Source organism: Pogona vitticeps, chromosome 3 (genome assembly GCF_051106095.1).
Source record: "Pogona vitticeps strain Pit_001003342236 chromosome 3, PviZW2.1, whole genome shotgun sequence".
Taxonomy (NCBI): Eukaryota; Metazoa; Chordata; class Lepidosauria; order Squamata; family Agamidae; genus Pogona; species Pogona vitticeps.
Window position 1 is genome coordinate 142873708 of NC_135785.1, and position 25317 is coordinate 142899024.

General features: G+C 39.2%; 2 protein-coding genes across 6 annotated transcripts in view; one reads left to right on the plus strand and one right to left on the minus strand.

Annotated features, from left to right (window-relative positions):
* Positions 1-10121, minus strand: part of DIS3 (DIS3 exosome endoribonuclease and 3'-5' exoribonuclease) — a 29242-nt gene extending 19121 nt beyond the window's left edge. For both annotated transcript variants that reach the window (XM_072994728.2, XM_020801839.3), the window contains exons 1-6: positions 9797-10121; positions 8894-9051; positions 6369-6562; positions 5508-5581; positions 1324-1488; positions 664-834 (exon numbers count right to left, since the gene is read on the minus strand). In XM_072994728.2, coding sequence (XP_072850829.2) covers positions 664-834; positions 1324-1488; positions 5508-5581; positions 6369-6562; positions 8894-9051; positions 9797-10042 — 1008 coding nt within the window. In that variant the 5' untranslated portion in view covers positions 10043-10121. The remainder of the gene's footprint in view (positions 1-663; positions 835-1323; positions 1489-5507; positions 5582-6368; positions 6563-8893; positions 9052-9796) is intronic.
* PIBF1 (progesterone immunomodulatory binding factor 1) overlaps positions 10111-25317 on the plus strand; it is a 163740-nt gene continuing 148533 nt past the window's right edge. Inside the window, exons 1-4 of one of the 4 annotated variants that reach the window (XM_072994730.2) lie at positions 10111-10232; positions 16983-17269; positions 21168-21268; positions 23589-23787. In XM_072994730.2, coding sequence (XP_072850831.2) covers positions 17018-17269; positions 21168-21268; positions 23589-23787 — 552 coding nt within the window. In that variant the 5' untranslated portion in view covers positions 10111-10232; positions 16983-17017. Of the gene's footprint in view, positions 10233-10535; positions 10708-15936; positions 16872-16982; positions 17270-21167; positions 21269-23588; positions 23788-25317 lie in introns of those variants that run through there. The other 3 variants (XM_072994729.2, XM_072994733.2, XM_072994732.2) reach the window with 3 other exon arrangements.

The following is a 25317-nucleotide window of genomic DNA, read 5'->3' on the forward strand; positions in this document are numbered from 1 at the left end:
TCTTAAGAATACTTAGTTCCATGAGAAACAAAGAAAATTACAGTGAACTTCTAGCATTTAGACCAGAAATACCTTATGAACAGTTGTGCGGCCATTTCATGAACAAGAAAAAGAACTGAGTAAAATTTCCAGGAGTCATGATTTCAATAGCTTGAGGAATTAATTCCTTTTGCCTTCCCAATACTATCAGAATGGGGAAACAAAATTCTGATAGAAATAAGATGGAACTGTACAAAGAATAAACTGAATTCTTGAACTGAAAAGTTGTGGAACTGCATGCAGTTTTGTTTCATTATACATCCAGCAGGGATACAAGGCCCAAAAAAAGCTATGTGGTACACATACATCTCAATCTCGGCCCTTGGAAATTTTACGAAGACTACATCTAGATCTGAAGACTTCACAAAACATTGTTCAAATATTCAAATCCATGTCTGTAGCTGGAAAGGCTAGAAAAATGACATTCCCCAGATGTTGAATTTTGTACACTTCATAATATTCTAAGTTTATTTTTGAATTTTCTCAAAATCATTGGCAATGCACATCCTCTTGATAACGAATCACCAAATGGAATTATCACACAGACACACATGTAAGCTTTAATGCAAGAATGAAAAATGTAAATGCTGAAGAAAAGATAAATCTGGCATAATTATGTCATACATTGTTCTCTCTTTCCTCTTCTTTTTCCACATTGTCATCTTCATTCTGATCGTCCTCATCAAGCAAAACCACAGATGATGGTGCAACCCAGGCATCCTTTGATAAAAGTTCCACTGCTACAATATCTTCATGGACTGCACGGTTGAGATTTTTAAGTCCTTGTATTATTATCTGTTAGTACAAAACAAACATTTACATTTAAACATCAGTAAAGAAGAATTATGAAACCACATACTAAACCAACTAAAATGTTCTTGTTTATATCTTCAAAAGGGACTGCATGTGTCTCCAAAGAGGCCTCAATTGAAAAGAAGGAAATTTGCACTGACTTATTGCTCACAAGGTTAAATTACAGGTTGCCCACTACAGGAGTGGCCTCAATACAAACATATCCTAACTACAAACTGGTGCCTTAATGTTGGTCCAGACTGCTAGACATACATGGAAACCATGAATCAACCTGCAGTAAACACTTCAACAGTTACAGTTGAAATGCACTAAAATCATTGGCTGATTTAAGAAATCAATCATGCACACTACCCCCCCATCCCATCTGCCTACCTTCAGTTAAAATGTGCAGTAACTCAGAGAACATCATCCAACAACAAGACATCTTTTCCCAATCAGGGATTCCACAGGTTAATTATGCATCAAACAAACCTCTCTCTCATCTCCATCTCCATGAACCCAAACAGTAGCTTCTAGGTAATTATCTCTACTGGCCCTGAAGGTTCCTTGAAGATAAAGCTCTGACTTTATCCCCTGCTGCAGTTTGCTGAGGGGAAGATGCTCTGGGAATATGATCCTTCCATTTTCTATCTCATTCTGTAAAAATCATATGCACAAAAATGAAATGATTAGCTGTGCGATTGATCCTAAGAATTACATTCAGAAGTAGATGTTTCAACACAGTGCAAAACAGAATTCAGCTGTGACATATTAGCAAAGAAACTGTACAGAATTATTTATTTATTTATTTATTTATTTATTTATTTATTTATTTATTTATTTATTTATTTATTTATTTATTTATTTAACTTATATGCCGCCCACACTACCCGAAGGTCTCTGGGAATTATGAGTGCTAAGGAAGACAATAAATCTGATAATTATTTCATGTACAGTGGTGCCCTGCATAGCGAGGTTAATCCGTTCCGGATTAACCCTCGCTATGCGGAATCGTCGCTAAACGGGTAGGGAAAAGGTATTGAAACGCATTAAACCTAGTTTAATGCGTTCCAATACCTTGCTTACTTACCCGTTCAGCGAGGATTCCCCTTGCCGGCAGCCATTTTCGCGCCCTCGCTAAGCGAGGGCAGGGCGTGAAAACGGCTGCCGGCAGCCATTTCCGGGCTTCCGGCGGCCATTTTGGAGCCACCGAACAGCTGTTCGGCGGCTCCAAAATGGCCGCTGCAATACCCGATCTTCGCAATGCGGGTTTTCCCCATTGCGAAGATCGGGTATGTTTCCGTATAGCGATCCCGAAAAAGGGATCGCTATACGGAAACATCGCTATACGGTGCACTCGCTAAGCGAGGCACCACTGTATCTTGTTTTCCCGAAAATAAGCCCTAACCCGAAAAAAAGCCCTAGTATGATTTTTCAGGATGCTCGTAATATAAGCCCTACCCTCAAAATAAGCCCCACCTAAGTGAAACCCCACCCTCCACCATTGTGCAGCAACCAGAAGAAGATGACATGACTAAAATAAAACATCTCCTGAAAATAAGCCCTAATGTGTTTTGGAGCAAAAATTAATAAAAGACCCTGTCTTATTTTCGGGGAAACACAGTATTAACTTAGGCTATCAACATTAATTCTCAAAGAACGCTAAACTGTGTATACCTCCGCTTCCACAATGATCTAAACAGTAACAGGAACTAATACAGTGAAATATTACAACAGAAACAACATGTGGATAAAACACAGCAACAAACACTATATAATAAAAGTAGGCAGTACAGCTGGACATTTAAGAAAACACATATTTTGAGTGAAACACTGAAAAAAAATAGAACTGAAAAACTGCACACCGTATTCTGTATCTTTCCAATTATTTTGGGAAGAATTTTTTTGCTTTATTTTCTCAGCAGAGTCCAATGAAAAGTCACACTATGGGAGAGAGGCGGGGCCAAGATGGGTGGAGGTTGCAAATTGGGAGCTCTCTCTCAATTGTAACCTCTGATGGAGGTTCTGTAGGCTTGAGATAGCCTAATAAATTTTCCAGGAGAGGAAAAATATATTCCAAAGAAGAGAAGCGCTGTCTGAGAAGGTGGGGGGAGCCAGACGCTATCTCCCTATCCCAGCCACCTTATACCTCACAAAGGGGCAGTTACGTCACACTCAATCACTCTTCGTTTCCACTGCCACCAAACATTCCCTCAAATAAAGCTTCAGGCCAAAGTATGATTTCAAAATAAAAACTTAGGTTTATTGTATACAAACAAAAGGAATGGTAAATCACTTGAATATAAATAATACTTTAATCACTATAATAATATAACAATCACACACACACTCTCACAGACCCTCACTATATAGCACAGTTCTCATCTCACAGTATCTCCAAGCCCTATCTCCCTATCTCAACCCTATCTCAAAGCCCTATCTGGCCCTATCTAAAACTCTCACACCATTCACTCCCCTTATATACAACAGCTCCACCCCTTATGTCCCACCCTCCGTCACGCCATTGGCAGATGACACACAGCTTCAGCAGTGACGGGCAGGTGATGTCATAGCTGTATGTAACAATCGGCATTCTCTTTGGCTTCAATATTACATACCTCTGTACAGGTATGTAAAATTGAAGCAGTCCAGAAGGCTGGAGGAGAACGCATACACAATTATATCCCAGATATATAGACACCAGTGTAAGCTAATTTATTTTACTAATGTATTTGAGCTGTACACTTGAAAAGCTACTGTGATATATGAAGATAGGTGGGAGTAATAGGCTGTAAGACTGAACACTGAAAACATTCAAAAGTGGACAGCTGAAGAGAACGGGAGGGAACACAGAAGCTTGTTAAAAGATTTTAGTGTGATGAACTGCTAAACTATCTGTCTGTAAAGTTCCCCCTTAGAGACATGCTGGTTACTACTGAATAGTTCCACAGTATTAATCATTTGGAATGTGCTTACACCCACTTGAAATTCTATCCATGCTGGAAGAAATCAACAAGTCCCTTACAGAGAAGAAAGCAGAAAATGGAGGCTGCTTATAATTGAAGCGACACCCTTGTGGATTATAAAAGGGAATAGATTGGAGTCTAATTTTCTTCTTGATTTTATTTCTTTTGTTGAGTGTGGTTGGGGGAGGAGTTGAAAAATAGCTCTTTGGGTTTAATATCTAATTTTCCTGTTGTTTTTGAAATATATTTTTGGTGGCGACGTTGGAAGAGTTTTTTTTTTCCTCTTTTCTTCCTTACGAGCTTCTATCCCACAATACCTTATCTCCTTCTACTCAAAGACTGGAAACCTGCCCAGAACGCTGAACTAGCTGGCTTTTGCCTTTTTCTCTTTTTCTTTTCTCAAATCTAGACATTAACAGACTTCTTGAAATGGAGTAATATTGACTATATCTATTACATCTAGGATATACTCTCTGTGTAAAAGTGATCAAGGGAAGTTTCCCCTCATCATTAATAACACTGACTCTTTGTTTGATTTAGTGTATCCTGGGCGATCCCCATCTGTTGGCTGATTGATTTGTGTTTGTTGGCTGTTCTTATACCTCTCTATATGTATACATCTTTAATGTATTAGATTATTTAAATCTACATAAGAAGGGTGAAGAGAAAAAGCAGATACCAGTGGAGAATATTGAAGAACGGTCATATAAAGGTTCTTATAAAAATGGCTGCAAAAGGTGGGGAAAGGAAGTCCAGCACCAGAAATTATACCACTGAGACTAATGCAAGAAACCCAGTCCTTTTTATTAACAAAAGAAAATTCTGAGAAGCTCATGAGCACCATGTTCAGCCAACAGACAGCCCATTTTGATAGGAAGTTTGATGAAATTAAGTCGGATATTTCAGATTTGACAACTAAAGTGTCAGACCTTTCCAAACAGGAGGAGGACATAAATTTACAATCGGGGCAAATGAAAGAGGAGGCAACACAGAAAAATCAAGAAATACAGAAGACATGAGACCAGCAAAGAAAATGGAGAAGAAAGTAATAGAACTTCAGAAGGACTTAAGAAAGATGGAAATCCGACAAAACCAGTATGAGACATCAACGATTCAAACCCAGATAGAGAATGCATCATATATTCTGAGGATACAGAATATACTAGAAATGCAAAATGAAGACCTCCCAGAACTCACAACTGACTTATTCTCAGATTGGGTAGAATGTGAAAAGGAGGAAATTAAGGGGAACATAGATGGGGCCAGAAGGATTTCCTCTTTACCAAAAAACAAACAAACAAACAAACAACCATCCCCCAAAAGATAAGCAAAGAGAAGGAAGGAAGACATTGAAATATATCCCCTGGGAAATAAAGAGCCATGGCATATAAGAAATGAAAGAAAAATATATGAAAATGGATAAAGATTATTAGCTATATAATCAATAATCAGAACAATAATATAACAGTCCAAATTGGATTTTCCCTTTTGCTCACTGTTTATATTTCTTTTTGATATGTAGAAATAGTACTAGATACAATGTGATCTGTAATGTATCCATTCAAATCCACCCCCTCCGAGGGTACCCCCATCCCAGTTGTTCCCTACCTTACCCTACCGTTATAAGAAAAATAAAAAATATTTTTAAAACATTTACACTATGAACCTCTTGACATTCCAGAAATTTTTATTCATAAGTCTGAAACATACCCCTTCATCATTTAGGCAAGCAAGTCGATCCACAAGTTCAGGATTACCTATCAAGCTCTTTATGTACTCTTCACCTACACACACACAAAAAAAATAAAAACACTTATTTAAGCAACAGCTATTGTTGGCCACACATCTCAAACTGGTAACAGTATAAACATCAAATTTATAAATAGGTTTGTAAATTACAGCCAGATTTGGTAGCCAAGAATTATTTCGTTTAGCCACTAGAATTCTGGCCTTTCCCATAAGGAATTAAGCAGAAGTCCCTTAAGAAAAATGGAGCTCTTCCCCTCACATCTCTCTTGAATTCTTTTTTCAAATTAATGCATTTCTGAGCCACCAAAGCAACAAAAGCTTCTAGACAGGAAACCTCTTAAAAATCTAGCCTTTATTTTTCAGAATTCCCATTTAGCAACAGGTCCATTTAAGTCTTGAGACGACAATACTGCGAATGCTATGAACACAAAAAAGACCTGCTCAGAATGCCCTCCACTGTAGAAGGCAGTCACTTGGCAAATTCTGTGAGAAAACTCACAGAAAGAGGGACTACCAATGCACAGGTTACAATAAGTTACAATATTACAGCTAGTAAGGCATGCCCAAGCCAATGATTTCTTGTGTCAAACTAGAGTTTAGTCCAAATTTGCTTTGAAGCACTGCTCCTCCAGGAGAAATCTACTTAAGGTTTCCTAGATCATTTTACTATCGATTTGAGCACCTCTAATTGTTGGACTTTCCTCCATCCCTTCTTTCACTCTGCATAAGATCCAATGGCAACCTCAGGACATCCTTGTTCACTATAGCAAAGCACATGCTGAGCCTAAACTTGCAGAGTTTTTAATGAAAAACTGGACTTACATGTATAAGCAGTTATTCCATCTTCCACGGCTTTCTCTTTATTTTTTTTATCATTTGTAAGTAGGATAACTCGAACCTTCTCCTCATTTTGTAATTTAGCGAGATGGTCATTGTACCATTTTGCTGCTACTCTAATGGCTCTGTCATTGCGGTCATTGGAATTTTCTCCTTGTTCTTGTTCTATGTATGTTTCTCTAAAAATAAAATAACCCACATACCAATTAGAAAGTAATATTTAATTATTCAGAACTGAGGGAATCATTTAATTCTGCTTCACCATTATTTCAGTGTAAACAATTCTGCCTACCCCCAGACTCTACTAGGAAGACTATCTGAATCATATGGGTTCTGGAATGGCCACAGCAGGTGCTGAAAAAGGAGTCTGGAATTACCACTAGGCCTGACTTTACCAAATCCCTATCCCCCTGCTCTTTTTCGTTCTCTTCTCTACTTCCTAGCCTCTGTCCTCTAACTCTCATGCTTTGCATTTTAGTCTCCCTCAGTCACATTCTGTTACAGAATCCACACAGAACTAGGACTACAACAGTCACTTGAAATTCTGTAAACAATTGCATTCTGTAAACAATGTGCTCTATGTGGTGATGCCTTTGGAAACTATCAGGAAACTTCAGCAGATCTAAAATGCAGCAGCCAGACTGTCATCTGGGACTGGTTACAAGAATCACATAACCCTCCCGTTACAGCAGCATCACTGGCTGCTGTTCAGTTACCGGGCACTACTTTAAGTGCTGGTTTTAACCTATAAAGCTCTAAATGACCTGGATCCAAGCTATCTCAAAAACCACGTATCCCATTATGACCCAGATCGGGTGTCAAGATCCTCAGGAGAGGGCTTTCTCTAGCTCCTGCCACCTTCACAGGTGGATCTTATGGGGACACAGGAGAGATTGTTGCTGTTCCCAGAATTTGCAACTACCTCCCACAGGAGATCAGACTAGCCCCATATTTGCTATCCTTCAGCAAGCAGGCAAAGACCTTTCTCTTTAGGCAAGCCTTCTCAGTAACCAGCTACCCGTGTGCCATTTTTAGACAGTTATGCTTTACTGCTTTGACTGGACTGTTAGCACTACTTGTGTTTTCCATTTTTGTGTTCTCCATTTCTCAGAATGAGAATTTTTTAAAATTTTCGTATACTTATTGATCCTTGACTTAATATTCCGTTAATCAATGTAAGATCCTTATCCATTGTTCTTAATATTTAAATATTTTAATGATGTTAACCACCACTGTATACTCATTGTTTTCAACTTTAAATATTGTCTTTCATTGTTGTAAGCTGCCTTGGGTCCTTTTCAAGAAGAATAAATAAATAAATAAATCAAGTCTCCAATTTTCAGTCACTTCTTATGCACAATAACAACAACAACAACAAAAAATCTGGGGCAAAATAGTTCCAACACATCTACTGCTTCTTGCCATCAAGGTCCTTTTTCCCCTGCTCCAGGCAATGTACATAACATCTCATACTGTTTTTTTGTGAACTACAAAGCTTAGACAATATACTCTGGTTTGCCAGTACACCCCATTCACTGGAATTCTCAATGGGTTCAGGAAATTCAGTAACTGTAACCCCAGCACTAATTACACTACTATTATTTCTGGGTCATGAAACACCCCACAACTCAGTTCATGAGTTTATATTCTTATTCATGAAGATTAAATGGAACATACTTACAGTAGACATGTTAGCAACACAGCCTTTTTTCCATGCAGGGGAAGAAGATTTTTTTTAAAAAATTCTGGTACGTAACAACTAAAACATCATCATATAAACATTAGTGTTTTACTCCTTGTTTAGATTTATAACCCCACAGTAACTTGAATTGCATTATTACTACTAGTTATAAAGTTTTCAGCCAGAAAAAAAACTGCAGATGTTACAACTTCTTAACCCTTTATGAGCCAGCCCAAGTATTAAGATCATCAGGAATGGCCTTTCTCTAGGTCCCACCACCTTCACAGGTGCATTTGATAATGACACAGAAAGGACTTTCTCTTTGCTGTCCCCAGACTTTGGAACTCCCTCCCACAGGAGCCCAGACTGGCCCCATATTTGCTGTCCTTCCGCAAGCAGGCAAAAGCCTTTCTATTCAAGCAAGTTTTCTCTTAATGACTGGCTGCCTGAGTGGGGCTTTTAAATGGACTGTTGTGCCTTGGTGCTTTGAATGTGTCTTGCTGTTGCTTCTGTTCACCATCTTAATGTAGTATTTTTTTTATCCTTTTTAATATTTTTTCTGTAACTTTAAATATTATCTTTTAATGATGTAAGCCACCTTGGGTCCTTCTTAAGGAGGAAGAATGGGTAAAAATACTTTAAATAAATAAATAAGAAATGAAATAGCTTTAAAAATACTAATCCCTTTCTGACACTACTATATTGTCAGGAACTTTAAAACATAAATGTCAATCAACCATGTCATATATATTACTAGCGTACATTAAAACCATCTCTTAGCAGCAAACAAATATAAATAGCAAAAGAAATTACTACTGCCCATGCTTACTTATGATGTTCATTAGTGAAAGAATAGAAATGTTTTTCAGGATTAGCTATTACATCTCTTATTCGCTTGTATACTGGTGCACTCCGCTTCCTTACTTCCTGAAGAACTGTCTGAAGAATAACAACATTTCTAATAACTGGATCTTCAAGTATATCAATCTGGAAAAAAACATAAGAGCAAATTATGCAATATTCATCTTACATGTTTTTTATCCTATATGATAAATTGAGATTGGAAGTAAAGTTTGAATTGCAGCGCATAAGTCCTACTATTATGCATTTAAAATACTCCAATCCATGCTATTCTCAAAGCAACAAATTCAAACGATATATAATTAAAAAAAATTATAATAATCAAACAAACTGAAAATCAAGTATTTCCCTGAATTTATCTAAAAATGCTTGGGTTTTTTTTTTTTGAACAGTACTTGAATTTCAACAAGTAAAAGCAACTAAGAAAAGTGGCCATACTAAGATGCCATAGGAAAGTTAGTCCTGTGTCTAAGGAGATTTGAGTGTCTCTATTTGATTTTACTACATTAAAGTATTTATGACAATAGTTTAGATCGCCTTATATTTATGTTCTCTTATCTTCATTTGGAGCTCATACAAAAAAGTATTTTCAGGGACTGGGCAACAAAATGAACTGAATAATGATACGTTATTTTTGTCTAAGTTCTAAGTAAGAGTGGCCAAATGTTATGTTAGGCATTTCCCGACGTTCCCCAGAGAAGTCCCTGCTGAGTGTGTCTCCTGCCTCAAGAGCAGCATACCAGTAAATAACCAAATGCTGGTGGTGGGCGGTGGGGGTGTAATATTGGTCCCTCAGTCCTCGCAGTCACTGTGGAAAAACAGGACGCAGCCGGACTAGGCGGTCTTGGGGTGCGAGCCACGTCCTGTCTACCTGGTGCAGCAACACGTTGGTGTCGAGGAGGAGGTAATGAGGGTCCGGGCAGAGGCTGCTGGCGGCCCCGCTGGGCTGGGCTTCCAGGAGGGGCCCGGAGGGGCCGTCTTCCCCGCCGCGGACCTCCCCGCAGGTCTCACAGGCGGCCGCCCCGCAGGAAATGTCGTCGCGCAGGTAGTGCTCGCGCACCACCTTCATCACCGCGCCGGCCCGCGTGCGCTTGAGGAACGTGCGCGAGGTCAGCATCTTCGCCGCCGCGGCCTCCGCCTCCTTCTCGAAAGGGAAGAGCGAGCCGCGGGGACACGGGAAGAAGAGGAAGTCCCGCCGGCCCCACAATGCACAGCGCCGCACACACACAAAGCACGCGACCCGGGGGGAGAGCGTCGGAGGAACCCATGCTCGTCAGCGAGGCCTGGAAAAAAAATGCGCCCTAGAGGTAAGAAAAAAATAGAGAATTCCCTTTGACGGCTTTTAAAGCCTCCAAATTGACGTCATCAGAACGAACGCGGAACTCAGTGTTACCTAATCATGGGTTCAGTCCTTATGCGCTTTAATTTCCTGCGCATATCCAAGCAGAAACGTATGGAATTTTCGAACTATTTTAAACAATAGTTCCAGCTTTAAGTTGAGGAGTAATGCCACTCTGAGCATCTTTGAGAGATGGACAAACGCCTCAAAGCCGCGGCGAGAAAAAGCTGACCAGTCAACGGCGGCTCCCTTCACTTCCTGTTGTATCTCTATGGTGAAGTGCTACTCCCGGCAAGCCTTGCGAAACGGCGGGAGAACAAGCCTTTCAGGCGCTGCGGCGCGTAGCGTGGGGTTGGTTGCCATGGTTACGGAGTTGCCTCTCTTCCGACAGAACGGAGTCCAAGGACGGCGCCTGCGCGACTCGTTGCGCCAGAGGTCGCCCGGTGAGTGAGGGTTTTGGTCTCTCTTGTGTTCGTTCGGAGCCCCGTTTCGGAGTGCGGAGTATTCTGTGCACGCCGTGCCCTCTTTGTGGTCCGTGAGGCGAGCTTGGAGGGACACCGTGACCTTCCAGAGGCAAAAATGCCCTCCCCCCCCCCGCCCCGCTTTGCCTGTTTGTTCTCCCTGGAACCTCCCTGGAGTCTTTCGGGCTCCCACCGCCTTTCAGATTCCCTTGGTATCCAAACCATTGCTTCGTCCTGCCTACCGCGGGCCTTTCTTCTCTCGTTTTGCCCACTTCCTACGTCGTTCTGGCCGTGCATCTTGTAAAGTAGCAGAAAGGTGGTTACTGTACAGTATCTAATTTCTGCTGTGCAACATAGATTGTATGCTTGTATTGCCCCATGCGAAATGATGCGATCCTAGAGCAACTAGGTTAATAGGGATTTTTACTAAACCAGACCAGTAATATTATCCCCATGTTGCAATTTTTAAGGAATTGGCAGTTATCCGAGAGTGTTGGTGACAAAAGGGGGAAAGAATGTATTGGTAGGTGCAAGAATGAAATTTTTCAGTAAATTGTTTTGTTTCTTTTCATGGTGTAATTCTGTTGCTAATGAAGCTACAAAAGTTTAAACACAGTGTGAATAACCATAGTTTGTTGAAACAAGCCAACTTCATAATACATGATTTAAAGCTGTTTGTTGAAATAACCAGTATGTAATCTGAAGCCAAGGCAGACCTTTCAACATCACAGTAATCCACTTTAAATTTTGCCTTTATTGGACTCTTTTTGCATCCCGCCACTGTACACCAATTGTGACGTTTACCATGTGACCCTTGCTTCACCAAACAATGGCTCACGCCGTCATCTCACCAGCAGATATAAATTGAGAAGTTACTTCTCTTTTTCACTGCCACCAGTGGATTTCCATTATTCACAGCATAAAAGACTTTATTCAGACACTTGCTGCCAACAGAATTGATTTATTGAAGTGTATTCAATTATATTGGAATCACAGATGTTATTTATTCATTGCATACAATCAAATCAATATCATATATCTTTTGCCACCACATGCACTGTCTAAGTATCTGTTTATCTGTACCAGCTTATCTCTGTCTCTCTTCGTACTATCTGTCTATCTTTCTATTTCTCTTGATCTTATCTCCTATCTCATATCTCCAACTGTCTGTCTTATTTTCAACTGCTATTTTCCATTCTCTCTAACTGCCACTCTCACTCTGTCACACCTTCTTGTATTTGCTGACTCCGCCCGTCCACTCCTTCCATAGACTCATGCAAATGAGATCTGGACATGGGTGACATGGGGCCAATCCTCACACAGACTTCCAAAGAATAGCAAGGAGAGACAAGAGGGCCTTCTTAAATAAATAGTGCAAAGAAATAGAGGAAAATAATAGAAAGGGAAAAACCAGAAGTCTGTTCAAGAAAATTGGAGATATTAAAGGAACATTTTGTGCAAAGATAGACATGATAAAGGACAGAAATGGTAGGGACCTCGCAGAAGATATCAAGAAGAGGTGGCAAGAATATACAGAGGAATTATACCAGAAAGATTGGGATGTTCCGGACAATCCAGATAGTGTGGTTGCTGACCTTGAGCCAGACATCCTGGAGAGCGAAGTCAAGTGGGCCTTAGAAAGCATGGCGAACAACAAGGCCAGTGGAGGTGATGGCATTCCAGTTGAATTATTTAAAAATTTAAAAGTCGATGCTGTTAAGGTGCTACACTAAATATGCCAGCAAGTTTGGAAAACTCAGCAGTGGCCAGAGGATTGGAAAAGATCAGTTTACATTCCAATCCCAAAGAAAGGCAGTGCCAATGAATGCTCCAACTACTGTACAATTGCACTTATTTCACACACTAGCAACGTTATGCTCAAAATCCTACAAGGCAGGCTTCAGCAATATGTGGACCGAGAACTCCCAGAAGTACAAGCTGGATCTCGAAGGGGCAGAGGAACTAGAGACCAAATTGCTAACATGCACTGGATTATGGAGAAAGCCAGAGAGTTCCAGAAAAACATCTACTTCTGCTTCATTGATAATGCAAAGGCCTTTGACTATGGACCACAGCAAACTATGGCAAGTTCTTAAAGAAATGGGAGTGTCTGAAAACCATATCCATCTCCTGAGAAATCTATATGTGGGACAGGAAGCAACAGTTAAAACTGGATATGGAACAACTGATCAAAATTGGGAAAGGAGTACGACAAGGCTGTATATTGTTCCCCTGCTTATTTAACTTATATGCAGAATATATCATGTGAAAGGCTGGACTGGATGAATCCCAAGCCGGAATTAAGATTGACGGAAGAAATATCAACAACCTCCGATATGCAGATGATACCACTCCAATACTTAGGCCATCTCATGAGAAGAGAAGACTCCCTGGAAAAGACCCTGGTGTTGGGAAAGTGTGAGGGCAAGAGGAGAAGGGGACAACAGAGAATGAGATGGTTGGACAGTCTCATCAAAGCTACCAACATGAATTTGACCAAACTCCAGGAGGCAATGGAAGACGGGGGTGCCTGGTATGCTCTGGTCCATGGGGACATGAAGAGTTGGACACAACTTAATGACTAAACAACAATAATCTGAAGCTTAGCTTGTCATGTTTGTGTGACATGTGAAGGTACAAGTAACAGAAAACAGTAGTGAATTACTCTTTGTAATGGTTTTGGTGGAAGAAATGGAAGGCAAACATATAAGCCAAAAGCTCCCCTAGATTCCTTAGCATATTATTAAATCTTCCTTTATAGAATATACAGATGCAGCCCAGTTTTTGCTCCTTAGCTGCCTATGCACATCACAGTAAACCATTATCTGTGGCATATTCTCGGCAAGTTACTGAGTTGGTACAGACTATATGAAGGCTGCTGTTCATGCAAGTGGCAGCAGCTAAACAAACTTCAGAGATTCCATCTATACTTAATTTAGTGTGATATGTGATACAACAGCTGTGGCTTTCTCTCTCTCTCAAGAACTAAGAGTCATAAACTATGTTATGCCTGTATCACTGGAGTAGAAACAAGCTAGAGTTCCCAGTTCAAGCATAACAATAAACAAATCATGGGAGAAGGGACCACGAGTTATTTATCCACTTAAGCTTGCAACAGAAGATCAGGCAGTATATACCAGCATGTTGCTTGTAAATGTTAATTCCACAGGCATATTTCGGAGTTTGAATTGAGCCAGTAAATTTCAGATTAGTGATAAACAAGCAAGCAGAAGAGTTTTAATTTCATTTAATGTTAACCTCTTGGGGAATACACAGATAATTCTCAAGTTTTAAATTTAACAGCCAAACTTTCTTATTTCTGTGTGTATGTATGCAGTGGCACAAACCTAACTAGTCAAGATTGCTGAACTGACAGTGAGCCAAATGAAGCTAGGCTGAATTCAAACATCTCCCACTCTAGGGATGCTGGGAATTACTGTATTTAAGAAGAACCTGACCCTGACATAAATTTGTGTTGTCATTGTGCCTGTGGGTCTGGGCTGAAATTTGAATTTGGCAGTACTCATCTTCACCTCTGCTCACCTTTTCAATCCTGCTCACCTTTTCAATCCTTGCTAGGAGGTTTGGACACCATAGAAGTTGTGCCAGCAGATCTGAGATCAGACAGCATAAGAGTATTTGTGCTGTCACAAGAGGGATTTCCAATAAGTACAGCTGGCATTTTTTTATTACACTGGTGCCTCACACAACAATGTTAATTGGTTCCAAAAAAATCAACGTTGTGTGAAACATCGTTCTGTGAAACACCATTTCCCATAGGAATGAATTGAAAACTGGTTAATCCGTTCCAATTGGAACAGATTGCCATCGTTCAGTGAAAATCCCCATAGGAAACATCGTTGAGTGAAACAATGTTTCCTATATTGGAATGTATTGAAGCCGACTCAATACATTTCAATGCCTTTGCGAAGTCCTTTTTCGCTCCTGTAAAAGTGTCTTACAATGTTTGGACACTGTTTTAAATGATTGCAATGGTTAGTCCACCTCCTGAAACCTATGCAAACTTAATTTGATGTTGTTCTGAGTCGTCCTTAATTTTTGGTGATTTTTTGAATTTTCTGTCATTGGAATGCATTGGACGGAAAGTTCAATACATTCCAATGAGAGAAAATTCAAAAAATCACCAAAAATTAAGGACGGCTCAGAACAACACCAAATTAAGTTTGCATAGGGTTCAGGTGGTGGGCTAACGATTGCAAGCATTTAAAACCTGTTCCAAACATTGTAAGACCCTTAAAAATGAGCGAAAACGGAAGAGCTTCAAAAGCACTGAAGCCGGCTTCAGTGCTTTTGAAGTCTTTTCCAATGTCCCTTTTCGCTCATTTTTAAGTGTCTTACAATGTTTGGAACAGGTTTTAAATGCTTGCAATTGCTAGCCCACCTCCTGAACCCTATGCAAACTTAATTTGGTGTTGTTCTGAGTCGTCCTTAATTTTTGGTGATTTTTTGTTTTCCCTATTTAAATGAATTGAACTGTCCATTCAATTGATTTAAATGGGGAAAATAAAAAAATCATCAAAAATTAATGAAGACTCAGAACAAAACCAAATTAAGTTTGCACATGTTTCACAAGGTGCACTATGGAATCCAAGCATTTAAAACAGGTTTCAAACATTTTAAGACACTTTTAAATGAGCAAAAAGGGACATCGTTAAGTGAAATTCCCCCATAGAGAACATCGTTAAACGATGGGGGAAATTCCTCAAAAAAAACCATTGCTGTGTGAATTCATCGTTGTATGAAGCAATCGTTGTGCGAGGCACCACTGTATTTTGGATGGTACTATGAAGTACATAGTTGTGATTGGGTTCTCTGTCTAAGGTAGGCAGGCCCAAGGAATTGGCGAGAATGACAGCTGGAGTAGAAGTCATAGTTCCAAACGGTTTTGCTTTATTAACTTTAACACCAGATAACTCCAGACCAAACGGGTCCAACAACTCTTCATCAGTTAACAAGTTACCCGTATTTTTCGCTCCATAAGACACACTTTTCCATAAGACACCAATTTTTTAGGAGAAGAAAACAGGAAAATATAATCTGTTTTCTTCGCTCCATAAGACACACAGACTTTCCACCCCCCTGTTTTGTGGGGAAAAAAGTGTGTCTTATGGTGCGAAAAATACGGTATATTTCTTAGGCTTAGTTCCCGTCTCTACTTCTTTAACTCTTATAGTTTCTTCATCCCAAAGAGGGGGGTTACGTTCTGGTTCAAGGCCGGTGAACTCAGCACCGCACATGTCCCGCAACAGGGATGCTTCACGACGGAACCCTCCAACCTGGGTAGAAAGGGGCTGACCCCACAACGGATCTCGCAATCCTCCATAGGGGGAATAATCAAACCCGCTTCCCGGTTCCATCCCTTCTTCTTCTCACCTGCTCCAAACTTCTTTACTTCCTTAGGCAAAGGCAGCAACCCATCCTCTCTCATGAGGTTCGGGAAATTCTTTACCAGTTTGGCTATCTTTTCCCTTTCTGCTCCGGTCTCTATCATCTGTATCTCCTTATTCACCATCAACGATCTCCCTCCCTTCTTCCTTCCTCCCCTCCTTTATATTGTCATCCCATCTCCACTCCTCCAACTTCTCCCCCCAATCTAGACCTCTCTGCTAGGAACACCTCTACTGCTTTGTTAGTCCCACTCTCTTCTTCGTCCAGTTTGATCAGCTCTCCCACTACACATCCTTCACTTTCTTCCTCTGTTTTCATTAGTGAGGATGGCTCACTCTTGTTCTTCTGCTCACAATAATATAGATTTCCTTATGCGATATTGTGATTTTTTTTGTAGTTAACAAATGAATATTGAGCAGTTTTGGCAACTATAAGGTCCTGCGTCATAGAATGTAATATCTTAATGGTCAATATTCGATTGTGCACGTCTATATATGCAGTAGAAACAATTAGAGGCAACTTACCACTTATTATAAATTTCCTTTTTTCAGTTTTGGAATATGTGTGCTTTGATTTCATTTCCTGTGAGTCATACACATCTCAAAATCAAAAAAGCAATTCTTTGGCTATGGGAAACCTGAAAAAGACTTCATTCCCACTGTGCAGACCAACCAAGCTGTGCAAGAGAATACCAGCCACTGCTCAAATGCTATAATTCAAACAAGGAAATTATCTAGGTATTAGATAACATGTTTATGATTTTGTTCATGTGCACTGTTTTGTATATTGTGTGAAGCAGTTCGAAATCTGTAACACACCTTTGTTTACTTTATTTTTACCTATTCAAGTTGCTTGAGTTGTTAAACGAACAAATGCTGTGAAAATGTCACGGAAAGGCTCCAGAGAATCTAAAAATGTTAATGTCTCCAGCTCTTTGGAATCAGAAGATATTAGTTTGGAGACTACAGTACCCACAGATGACGTTTCTTCCTCGGAGGATCGGGAAGGTACCGTCAAAATTACTAGACAGCTTATTGAGCGGAAAGAGCTGCTTCATAATCTCCAGTTACTGAAAATAGAGCTTTCCCAGAAGAACCTGATGCTAGACAACTTGAAGGTGGAATATCTGACAAAAGTAAGAACCAGTTTTTCTATGTTTGATTTTTTTACAGTTGCAAATGAGAGAATGTAGGTAGCTGTATTTATAGGCTCTTGCATGTTGCTTTTTAAAAGAAGGGTTATAGAAGAAACAAATGTTAATCAATTTTACAGCATGCTTATGTCTCTTAACTCTTATTATTTAGAAGTGTACCTTTGTTAAAAAACCAATTTGCAGAAAATGGAAATGTGTAAGAAAACAAGCATCTTACATTTGAAACAATTGCATTGGTTAGAATGGACTTTTTTGAGTGCCTTGATCAAAACAGTGCAGACGTTAATAAATACAGTCATGCATATGTGAAATTGTTTGTATCATGTATATAGGAGTTACCTGTTATGCTTGACAAAGATTTATCCTTACAACCCTTCCTAAAAGTATTTACATGAAAGTGATTCCCTTTCAGATCTGTGGGACTTGTTTACAAGTACAGTGGTGCCTCGCACAACGATTGCTTCATACAACGATGAATTCACACAGCGATGGGTTTTTTTGAGGAATTTCCCCCATCGTTTAACGATGTTCTCTATGGGGGAATTTCACTTAACGATGTCCCTTTTTGCTCATTTAAAAGTGTCTTAAAATGTTTGAAACCTGTTTTAAATGCTTGGATTCCATAGTGCACCTTGTGAAACATGTGCAGACTTAATTTGGTTTTGTTCTGAGTCTTCATTAATTTTTGATGATTTTTTTATTTTCCCCATTTAAATCAATTGAATGGACAGTTCAATTCATTTAAATAGGGAAAACAAAAAATCACCAAAAATTAAGGACGACTCAGAACAACACCAAATTAAGTTTGCATAGGGTTCAGGAGGTGGGCTAACAATTGCAAGCATTTAAAACCTGTTCCAAACATTGTAAGACACTTAAAAATGAGTGAAAAGGGACATCGGAAAAGACTTCAGAAGCACTGAAGCCGGCTTCAGTGCTTTTGAAGCTCTTCCGTTTTCGCTCATTTTTAAGGGTCTTACAATGTTTGGAACAGGTTTTAAATGCTTGCAATCGTTAGCCCACCTCCTGAACCCTATGCAAACTTAATTTGGTGTTGTTCTGAGTCGTCCTTAATTTTTGGTGATTTTTTGAATTTTCTCTCAATGGAATGCATTGGACGGAAAGTTCAATACATTCCAATGAGAGAAAATTCAAAAAATCACTAAAAATTAAGGACGACTCTGAACAACATCAAATTAAGTTTGCATAGGGTTCAGGAGGTGGGCTAATGATTGCAAGCATTTAAAACCTGTTCCAAACACTGTAAGGCACTTTTACAGGAGTGAAAAAGGACTTCGCAAAGCCATTGAAATGTATTGAGTCGGCTTCAATACATTCCAATGAAGGAAACATTGTTTCACTCAACGATGTTTCCTATGGGTTTTTTCACTTAAAGACGGCAATCTGTTCCAATTGGAACGGATTAACCAGTTTTCAATTCATTCCTATGGGAAATGGTGTTTCACAGAACGATGTTTCACACAACGTTGATTTTTTTGGAACCAATTAACATCGTTGTGTGAGGCACCAGTGTACATAGATTTGTGACTGGATTGCTAGAACCAATTGGAAAAGACTTAACATTTTATGGTTAGCATTATGTGATCCTGTGTAAGGGTTCCAGAGTTGGGCTGTCCCCCATGCCTTCCACCCCAGTAATCCCTCAGATTATCTCCCCAGGATCATTCTGTCCATGGAAGGTGATTATGCTGCTGATTGGCAGAGTTACCAGTGGAGGTGGAGGAAGAGAAAATGATAGGAGTTCTTGCCAAGAAAGTCCAGAGAGCAGGGAACCTTGTGGAAAGAGTGAGGTCCAAGCCTCAAGCTCAATTGGGGTGCCTTAGCTTAGAGGAGGGAAACAGTAGCCAACATCAGATCATGCGGAGCAAATCTAAAGGTCCGTGCACCTCCCATCCTAGCAGCAACTCAAAAGGACTGAATCCAGTGCTTCCCTGCGAAATGCTCCTATAGGCATATAGTAAGGGTTGTATTTTGCAGTCCCAGTCATTTGGGTTCTCTGTTACATAATCATGCGCACTAATGAGCCATTAAAATTTTCAATTAGTCTGTTAGTCTCAGGATGATATGGTGTAGAGTTGATTTGGGTAATCCCACAGGCCTTCCATAACCTTTTTATCAATTTGGAGGTCAAGCTCATCCCCAAATCACTGACTATTTCACTAGCAAATCCCAGTCGGTTCATGTAATTGAGTAAGGCATCTGCCACCGTGTCATTTTCCATGTTACATAAAGGAATTGCCTCGGGATATCTGGTGGCAAAATCCATAATGGTCAGTATGTATTTATTTCCCCTTCTGGTGGCTTTAGGTAGAGGACCCACCAGATCAATTCCCAGCCTTTGCAATGGGGACAGAATGAATTTTGGAGGATCCATGAATTGCCCTCTTCCATTTGGCAATACAGTGGCAAGAGGGATACCTAATAACCAAATAATTTCCTGGTAGCCTAAATTAGAGATGGAGGGAAATGTGGGCCACTACACTCCTCCTTCAAAATGATTCCTTCCTCCATAACATTTTCCGTCGACTGGCGGTCATCGGTCACTCGGTTGACCACTGGATATCGTCTGCTGGTCGTTTTCTAGTGATGTCAGCTTTAAGTCTGGCTCGGGGGTTCACTTGCTCAGCTAGGGAAAGGGTAGGCAGTTCCCTCTCCTCCTCTCGAACATCTTCGGATGCATCCCTCTTTAAGGCATCAGGGCTTACATCTTCCTCTTTCTGTATTACATAATTAACATTGTTCATTTTAGAAATTATTTTATAGGGACCCTCCCAAGCTAATGTAGCTTGTGACCCTTGACTGGCCTAAGTAAAAGAACTTCATCTGCAGTCCCAAACGTTCTTTCACGGGCTTTCTTGTCATACCAGGTCTTCTGCTTAGTCTGGGCAGCCCTTAAGTTCTTTCCGTCTATCTCTAGAGACCTTTGCACGCTTGCCCAGGGACAGAGGCCTCAGAGCAACTAGTAGATTAAACGAAGATGAGTGTATTTGAGCCTCGTGGCGCAGTGGTTAAACCACTGTACTGCAGCTAAAACTGTGCTCACGACCTGGGGTTCAATCCCAGGTAGCCGACTCAAGGTTGACTCAGCCTTCTATCCTTCCGAGGTCGGTAAAATGAGTACCCAGCTCGCTGGGGAGGCAATGTGTAGCCTGCATAATTAAATTGTAAACCGCCCAGAGAGTGCTTGAAGCACTATGGGGCGGTATATAAGCAGCACGCTTTGCACGCTTTGCTAAGGTTTATAGTGTAAATATGGAACCATGAAAGGAAGAACTGGTTTAGAGGAGAGGAATGTGCTTTCTGTTCTTAGAATAGTTGGCTGACACAGAAACAGTTTAGGAATCACTTTTGTGCCAGTTGAAAGAAAGCCAAAAGCCACTGCGTATCAGGAGAACCAGTGAAATAACCTTAGTTCCCTTTTCCCACCTCTGTTGAACCATGATGGGATGTCTTCTACAGAGGCATCAAAGGTTGCTGGTTTCAGGAGAGCAGCGATCTTGAACAGCTTCTGCAGAATAATCCTGCAACCCATAAGCATGGTATTTCAAATGTATATGTAACTTGCAGTTCACGAAAATCAGTACAGTGTTTATTTTAAGGAAAGCATGAGATTAAAAAAAAATGGGGATTTGATTCCCCACTGTGTCTGAGAGATTGGCTCAATGATCTATAGGATGCCTTCCAGCTTGATAGTTCTAAGATTATTATTGTTGGTGTTGTTGTTGTTGTTGTTAGTAATGTAGTTTGTGATGTAATGAAGTGATTTCCTCTTTTTTGTATAATTCAGGATCTCATAAAAATCTGAACTTGAATTACTTCAATTATCATTGTTTTTCTTCTACTTAATTACCTGTTTTAGATTGAAGAATTGGAAGAGAAACTTAATGATGCTCTCCATGGGAAACAGCTGTTATCTTTACGGCTAGATAACCAGTTGGCATTACAGCAAGAAGAAGCTCGGTATGGAAAGAGAACTGAGCACGACTGTTTTTTGAGCTCTGAAGTAGGAGCTAACTCATAGTTCCCTTTCATTTTTTTCATGAACACTTTTGTAAGCTTTACATTTATAGTTCAGATCCTCAAAATAGAGTAGACACAACATCAAACCATTGCTGGCTTCTATGAATGAGCCTGGCAGGACCCTCAGGTCACTGTGCTCCTTACTCCTCTTGCAAATTTTTGCCCTTGCTCCACCTTTTTTTTTGAAATATCCAAACCAAGGAAGTTTCACTTCTCTTCCGTATCAGAACTTAAATGAAATCATGTTAAATTAAGGCAGTAAGAAGTCATATTAAGTTTGCAGTCCTATGTAAACTAACCTAAGAAATACATAAATCAACTAAAAACATGGCTGTTTATTCAGGCCTTCCCTCCAGTCAATACGTGATCTTTTTTCTTTCTTTTATTTTTCTCTATTTATTTTTACTTTATTTTTTCCTGTATTGTAAATTGTTATGAAGTCATTTATGTAATAATTTTTGTGTTGTTTTTATTTGCTGTTTTATGCTGTATTGGAAGCCACCTAGAGTGGTCGTAAGATCAGATAGGTGGGATATAAAACAAACAAACAAACAAACAAACAAACAAACAAATAAATAAATGCAGCCAGCCATTGTTATGAGCTGTCAAGTCACTAGGTGATCCTATGAAATAGTAATCTCTGAAAGGTCGTATGGTTAGCTGCCTTGCTCAGGTTTTGAAAACTTAAGTCCGTCATTTCTTTTATTGAGCCAGTCCATCTTCTGCTCAGTCATCCTCTTTTCCTACTTCCTTCCATATTTCCCAGGCTTACTGTCTTTTGCAGTGAATCAAGTGAGGGGTGGTGGTTAGATAGTTGGACTGGTTTCAGATCCCCATTCATTCATGAAGTTTGTTCATTGCACCTCACAGGGCTATTGTGACAATAAAGCGAGAAATGGAAAGTCATATGCCTCTTGAGTTCACTGGAAACAGGGAGGGGGATAGAAGTTCAACTCATAATAAACTAATGAATAGTCTCTTTTTGTTATAACAAGTGCTGTATGAATGAAAGTAGATAATTACTTACATAAAAAGCTGTGGGAAGCCGATTGTCCTTCTGTTAATGTAAACTTCAGTTCATTGAGAAGCAGTATTGGTTGTGACAGCCTTTCAATTATTATTAAACCTTTGGTGCGTAACTGTTTTTCTGATTGGCTTGGGTTTTACAAATCAAATTATGGTGTCTACAGCATTAAAGTATTAAAATTCCACTGCTATAGCTTTTACAGCACAAGCATGCTAAATCACTGTATTAAAAACTTCTAGAGTTGCAGTGAAAAATCTATTAATGCAGTGACGCAGGTCACAATTTCCAACAAATGTCTTGTTCTGCCCTCATGGGATGTAATCAATAACTTCCCAGGTTTGCCAAAGCCTTGCTTCTGATATCTAGCTGTTCTTTCAAATGAATTGCGTTCATTTAGTGGTTTCATCAGTATTTATGCCACTCGCCCTCTTTGTTTCCTTTCTAACTGGGCATACACTTCTCATCTGGGTGAGGACTGTTGCCTGTTGTGTTATATGTTCCTTTTCAGATGCCACTAAAGGTTCTTGACTTGACTTGACTTGAAATATGCAAACATCATCAGACAGCTTTAAAAATGAACTGTGCATAAATTTATTTTCTGTTCCATAAAAGTGTTCTGTCACTTTCTCATCTATTTGATTTATGTTAAAATGCATAGTAAATCAGAGAGAATGCATAAAAGAGAGAGAGAGAAATATTTTACTAATGAAGTATTCTATAGCTTAACATGCATTATGCCATCTCCATGAACTTAAAAAGTAGCTTTTAGGTGATTCTCTATTGTCTCTTGAAGGCAGAGGCAAGACTATCTTGTGCTGCAGTTTCCTGAGAGGAAAATGCACTGGGAAGATGATCCTTTTTATTTTCTGTATTATTACCTGAGAGCCGTATGCACAAAAATGAAATTATTACCTAGGTCATTGTTCCTAATAATTGTTATTCAGCAGTAAGTGTTATTACACCATATATTAAAATACAGAATTCAGCTACAGAGAAACTTCACAGAATGATCAGTGTTTCTAATGGTTATGGAAGAAGAAAAAGTTTGATAAGTACATTTGCATTGTTAAACTAAATACAGTATGTAGAGTAATATTCAGGGAAAAGAAACTAATTATCTTTTTTAGTAAGTATTGGTAGTTCTAATGAGATTACTGTTTATAATTTTAAAGAATTAAAATTATCAGTTTTATAGAATGAATTAATTTTATAATGTTTTAACTGTTTCCATAGAAAACATCAAGAATTAATGAAACAGGAAATGGAAACTATCTTACTACACCAAAAGCAACTAGAAAAGAATAATAATCAGTTAAGAGAGCGATCTGGAGATATTCGTAGGAGCTTGCGTGATCTTGAATTGACTGAAGAATGCTACGACAAACTCAAATCTCTTCCAGAAGAAGAGCTTTCTATTCCTGAATATGTGTCTGTAAGCATTTGAGACTGCAACAGGCTATCAAAATTTAAATCTGTCAGAGGACTGATTTGGGTGGAGACAACAGTAAAAGAGTAGTAATAAGTGAATCATTATATATATACATTATATATATATATAGACAAAAATGTGACACCTCAAAGACTAATGACTGTATTATTAGGTGCCTTGTGGCGCAGTGGTTAAACTGCTGTACTGCAGCCAAAACTGCTTGCAACCAGGAATTCAATCCCAGGTAGCCAGCTCAAGGTTAGCTCAGGCTTCTGTCTTTCCGAAGTTGGTAAAATGAGTATCCAGCTTGCCAGGGATTGGGATGGGTGGAATGTGTAGCCTGCATAATTAATTTGTAAACCACCCAGACAGTGCTTGAAGCACTTTGGGGTGGTATATAAGCAGCATACTTTCGTTTGTATTTTAATGTTAGCTTTTGTGGATAAATCCACTTCCTCAGTCTATTTTACTTTTCTTTTTGCCTGATATGCTAGCACAGACTAATATGGCTACTTCTTTTGGGATTTCTAAAACAGTTGGCAATATGACGATATGATTGCTTTAGAAATGGTTCTTTTACCTTTGAAATTCAATGCAATTCTAAGATATGGTTAGTTGTGGGTTGTTATGTTGTTTTAAGTATTGGTAAATTTGAATCTAAAACAGAAGCAGGTCATAGACTTTTCGGCCATGGACTCCATACTGCTGAGTTTAAGTGATGTAACATAAAACTCCCCTTGCCCCATTTCATTGTTAAACAAATGTGTGTGGGCCATAGTTCTTGTTTAAAAATAGAAAAAAAATCAGCATTCTTTGATGGAACTATAAAGGATCCCTGGTGAATTCTGGGATAGCTCCATCCACGTTATCTCCCTCATCTCGAGTATAATACAAGATCTATTTAGATTAATTTACAATGTAATGTTCGGATCTGAAGTTTTGATGCTGTTGTTTTTAGGTTCTATGAACATTTCTAAATAAACATGCAAGATTGTACTATAATTTTTTTTAAAAAAATGAGATTGCCATTAAATGCAGATTAAGATCTATATATGGCAACAAATAATATATGGCTTGTGAAATATAAATATTTTGTTGTAATATTTAAGATTTTTGGCTTTTTGTTATATCATTCCATGATTCTTTATCTCCTCTTAGTACCTACATGTAATATAGACTTCAAACAGTTGAGGAACCCTGTGAATAAGTCCCCACAGCAAACATTCCTCTTGACTGAACAGTTAGAACCCAAATAATTCTTTGCACCTTTAAAAAAAGTGTTATGGGTATTACTATAAATGTATCATGTCACTTCTGGGCAGAAACAATGTGTTAAATAATAGCTAAGCTGTTACAGTCAAGTTCTCCTTATTTAGAAAACTTATGTTTCAGATACACAAGAAAGTAAAAGATTGTTATTATGCCAGAAATGGTTTTTAAACATATCTGCATAATAATAGGACAGTAATGATTACGTAAGAGGCCAGGTTTTAAAAAATCTAGAAAGGTGCACTGTAAAAATATTATCTTCAT